We start from the raw sequence: 4,872 nt of genomic DNA on the forward strand, positions 1-4,872 counted from the left end.
GACATGTTTTCTGCTTTCAGGGAACTTCTAGTTTGGTGGAGACTTGCGCAGAGGCAGATAAAAGAGTAATCATCTCCTTTGTTCAGAGATGAAAAGGAAACAAAAAGGCAGATCAAATCAAAGATGATCTGGAGACTACATTAATCCCATACTGAAGTCATAAATTCACTCATTAAGACCACAGAGAATGCAGACACGGGGGTGAGGGTAGGTGGATAAAAACAGCAGAAGACAATTACAGCATGACATTTTTTCCCCACCTCATTAACCAGCAAAGCAGAAACGCTATTTATTTTAAGATACTACTACTTCTTTTTGCTAACAACTATTTCCTAAGGTAAAAATGAAGCAGAGAGAAAAGGAGTACGATAGACACTACATTCACTGAGTCTTCAATTTTCTTCCAACAGTCTACATCACTGGTTCTCAACTGCGGGGTTGATTTTGTCTCCCAGGGGACATTTAGCGATGTTTGGAGACATTTTGCCATCATTAAGTAGATGGATGCTAGTGGGTAAAGGTCAGGGATCTGGTAAACATCCTATAATACATAGCACCCAAAAACAAAGAATTATCTGTCCTCAAATGTCAAAGATGCTGAGGTTGAGAAACCATGTCATGGTTGGATATAAAAAAATTTAAAAATCAGTAAGTCTATAGTATAAAAGCATTTAGTACCACTTTAGGAAGGATTGTACAGGAAGATTCTCCTCCTTGATAAGATAGCTACAGACCTCCTAAAATTATCTGATAGACCCATAGTGAGGAAATAAAACATGCTGAGAAATATTAGCATAGAAATTTTTTTAACTTCAATTATTAGCATACGTATGAAAAATAAACTTGAAAGGACAATTTTTTGCTCACTTGATTCTGATAATCAGCGCTTTCTACAACCACAAAAGCAAATGTGGTCATGTTTCTGATTTAGGTCAAATCTGACAAAAGATCTAGTAAACTGTGTTACTAAAAAAAAGGCCAGACATATTAAAAATAGAAGATTAACTTCTAAACTAATGGAAGAAAAAATTAGCCACTGATTTTTGAGGAGATGCTCAATTCCAGTAGAAAGGTATTCAAAGTTATTTTTCCACATTATCTAAAAGATATTTCTCCTTTATTTTGTGGTTTCATGATGAGAAAGAACAATGTGGAAAATGAATGAAATAACAAATGTTTAGGTATTAATAATATCACAATTCAGTACATCCTAATACAAAAAGACAATTATTTCCTATGGACATCATACCCACTGAGGAGCAGACGCTATAAGAAATAGTAAAACAGAGTGGCTTTCATATGACTTTGATAAGAAAGCTTTTAATTAGCCACTAAGCTTTGTAAAAAAGGATGTGAATAACAGAAAGAATGAAACGAGTAAGATGTTATCTACATAAGGGGATCTGACTTATTACAGTAAACAAAACACCTTGACTTAACAAAAATATTTCCAAGTCTAATATCTATTACCTGTCTCTGAAATGGACGTACATGATAGGAACAGCAAACTTCCCTATAACAGTCACTTCTTTAATTACATTATTATTTAACAGTGAGTTCTATAACAGTAGGACTTTATGTGATATGATAAAGCCTGACCAAGAGGGAAATAAATACATTATTGCTGCAAATCTAAAAGGAACCTAGCCCCCAAACAGGGAGGGGCAAATAACATGAGAACATGTTGGAAGGTGGTCAACTTGCCTTAGGACAAGTTTACATCTGGCCTGAAGCTACTCACAACTCTTAGCTCTTACCTTACTCTACCTTGTTTCTATCAAGTGAGTTTGAAAATGTAGGACTCATGCTGTTCCTCTCTGTGGATCTCTGGCTCAGTGGCTGAGGGGCAGTCACTAGCTTGACTACACTCCCATCCCCTCTGTCAGCTACCTCACTGCACAAATCTCAGAGAGATGAGTAGATTGGACAAAAACAAGAAAGATACCTGGACAAGCAAAATACCCCAATGAAGGCAATTCTTAAGTCAGCAATAAATTAGGGCACTTTCTTCAAATTAAGCTCTGTCGACTAGGCACTTAATAAAAACAAAAGACGTTTACACCAGCATCTCAACAAGTAAGAAGGATAGAGAGGAGGAGAAGAAAGGCAAGATTTATATTTACTACGTGTATTTTGTAAAAAATGAGATTTTATACTTTACCCAGAAATTTTTGAAAGAAATGCTATCTGAGAAGGAAAGTATTCTCCTATTCCTTATGAATCAATACCCTTTTTGGTTTTATTAACTAAAATGATTTTTTTCAGCGTTTTTCAATATATAAAGAAAGCTCAGATTTTGGTTAAACAAGGAAAAATTAAGGCAGTGTCTTTAAACCCAATAAGGGAAAGAATTGACTACCAAATGAACCTATCTAAGAGAGACACATTGAGCTAATATTTGGATACAACACTGAACAATTATGGCTTTAAATAGAAAATATTAAAATTCAAATATCAAAATTCCACATTTTCTTGGTTATTCTTTCTTTTTAACTATATGGACTTCAAAGAGCCCACTTCATTTTAAAGAATTAAGGAAACACTTTTCACATCATTTTGGAACAAAACACGAACAGTGCTTGACCCGGAACTATTAACTCAGATAGTAAACAATTATGTTCATATTGGCCCAGTACAAACAGGAGGAGGACCCGTGACTGTCAAAACATGGTTGGAAATAGCTAGCGTCCTTTGGAATTTGCTACAAAACAGAAGATTTAAAAGTTCTGAGGTATTGTTGCCTTACAATCTTACCAAGGTTTAGAATTTTTTCAATGAGGAGTTTTGTTTTCAAAAAAGCAGTGCTTTTTCTCTCCGGTTGCAGAGCTCAGCTCGTCTTCTCCTCTCATTCATGGTCATATTGTTGTCCCTGAGCTTTGTCTCATCTGCACATCACAGCAACCAGCCATGCGTGGCTTCAGTCATTCCGTTAGTGCTATGTCTTGTTATACCAATTCATGGAGCGTTTCACTGCTTTGACCCAGTTTCCCATATTCTTTTCATATTCTTGCCATTTCTTCTGTGGCTTGAAAACTATTTCACTTTGCCTCAGTTTCTTTAGTTCCTCCTTGTCAGTCCAAAACCCTATAGATGAAAAAATTTACTCTCAAGTTTTAAGGCAAATAATGAGTCCATAAAGTTTATCCACAAACCTATGTGAACTGGTGCACAGGTGAACAGTTATTACTTTAAGACACAATTCAAAATATTTTGTTGCTTTGAGCTTGGTTAGATTGACTATCCCTGGGCATAAATACATCAGGATTTTAAAATCTTTTGGTTTCTAACTAGCAGCTTTATTTCTGTGTGGAAGAGCACCAAATCATTTCTAGAGCAACCACATCCTGCCATCATTTAATTTCATGACTAGCTCTTAAGAAAAAAAAAAACAAAAACCCAAGTAAGAAATAGTAGGGGCTTCTCTGGTGGTGCAGTGGTTAAGAATCTGCCTGCTAATGCAGGGGACACAGGTTCGAGCTCTGGTCCAGGAAGATCCCGCATGTCGTGGAGCAACTAAGCCTGTGAGCCACAGCTACTGAGCCCACATGCCACAACTAGTGAAGCCCGTGTGCCTAGAGCCCGCGCTCCACAACAAGAGAAGCCATGGCAATGAGAAGCACGCACACTGCAATGAAGAGTAGCCCCCGCTCACCACAACTAGAGAGAGCCCGTGTGCAGCAACGAAGACCCAAAGCAGCCAATAAATAAATAAATAAATTTATTTATTAAAAAAACCAAAGCAAAACAATGATAAATTAAGGGTTTTCTTTTTTTTGGCGACACTCTGCAACTTGTGCAGTATATTAATTACCCGACCAGGGAACGAACCCGGTCCCACAGCAGTGAGAGCACAGAGCCCTAACCGCTGGACCGCCAGGGAATCCCCCAAGTCAAGAGCGCCAGGGAATCCCCCAAGTCAAGAGCGCCAGGGAATCCCCCAAGTCAAGAGCGCCAGGGAATCCCCCAAGTCAAGACAGACCGCCAGGGAATCCCCCAAGTTAAGACCGCCAGGGAATCCCCCAAGTTAAGACAGACCGCCAGGGAATCCCCCAAGTTAAGACCGCCAGGGAATCCCCCAAGTTAAGACCGCCAGGGAATCCCCCAAGTTAAGACAGACCGCCAGGGAATCCCCCAAGTTAAGATTTTTGTCATATATCTTGAGGTAAGAGGCAACTCCTCAGGATATGCATAAAATTCAAAGTTGGGGATTAATATAAAAAATAGTTTCTTTTTCAAACTATTGCATTTCATACAAGGCTTTTAAATTCCAGTTCAAAATAATCTTGTAGTTCTGGCATATATTGTTCTTTACAAAGAGGATCATGTGATTTATAATAAAAAGCAGAAGAAAACATATTATAACTACGATCATACGTAGTCTGAAATGGTAGCGATCCCTTGTTAATAAACTTGGTACATCTCACTTACTCTGAAGTATTAACATAGTTGACAAGTCTTCAAGAAGTACATTTTTCTCTTACCAATAAAGCTGACACATAAAATTCTTTCTTCTAAAATTCTCCATCAGGCCACATTCTATTTACAAAGTCAGTGTTTTAGACTGTCTATATTTAAAGATATTAATTATTTTATGGAAGTTATTAAAAGACTAAAAATAATCTTTATTAGTGTACTACAAGTAGATAAATCTAGTCATGAAAATAAGTATGTTCTTAAAATTCTTATTTCCAGAATTTATTATTTATACTTAATGGCATACATACTCTTAAAAGTCACTTTATTAAATGTGTATTGAACAGACCCAGTTTCTGGGTGAATTTTGAAAATACAGAGAATTTGCGTAGCCTTCATGTCTCATATTTCTTTTTTTTTTTTTTTTTTTTTTTTTTTAGCAGCACGGGCCCCTCCCAC

General features: G+C 37.0%; 1 protein-coding gene across 3 annotated transcripts in view; it reads right to left on the reverse strand.

The window, feature by feature from the left end:
- Positions 1-909: 909 nt before the first annotated feature.
- GK5 (glycerol kinase 5) overlaps positions 910-4,872 on the reverse strand; it is a 73,443-nt gene continuing 69,480 nt past the window's right edge. For all 3 annotated transcript variants that reach the window (XM_024769016.1, XM_024769015.1, XM_024769017.1), the window contains one exon: positions 910-3,084. In XM_024769016.1, the coding sequence (XP_024624784.1) occupies positions 2,936-3,084 (149 nt within the window). In that variant the 3' untranslated portion in view covers positions 910-2,935. The remainder of the gene's footprint in view (positions 3,085-4,872) is intronic.

Source organism: Neophocaena asiaeorientalis, unplaced genomic scaffold (genome assembly GCF_003031525.2).
Source record: "Neophocaena asiaeorientalis asiaeorientalis breed wild unplaced genomic scaffold, Neophocaena_asiaeorientalis_V1.1 scaffold118, whole genome shotgun sequence".
NCBI lineage: Eukaryota > Metazoa > Chordata > Mammalia > Artiodactyla > Phocoenidae > Neophocaena > Neophocaena asiaeorientalis.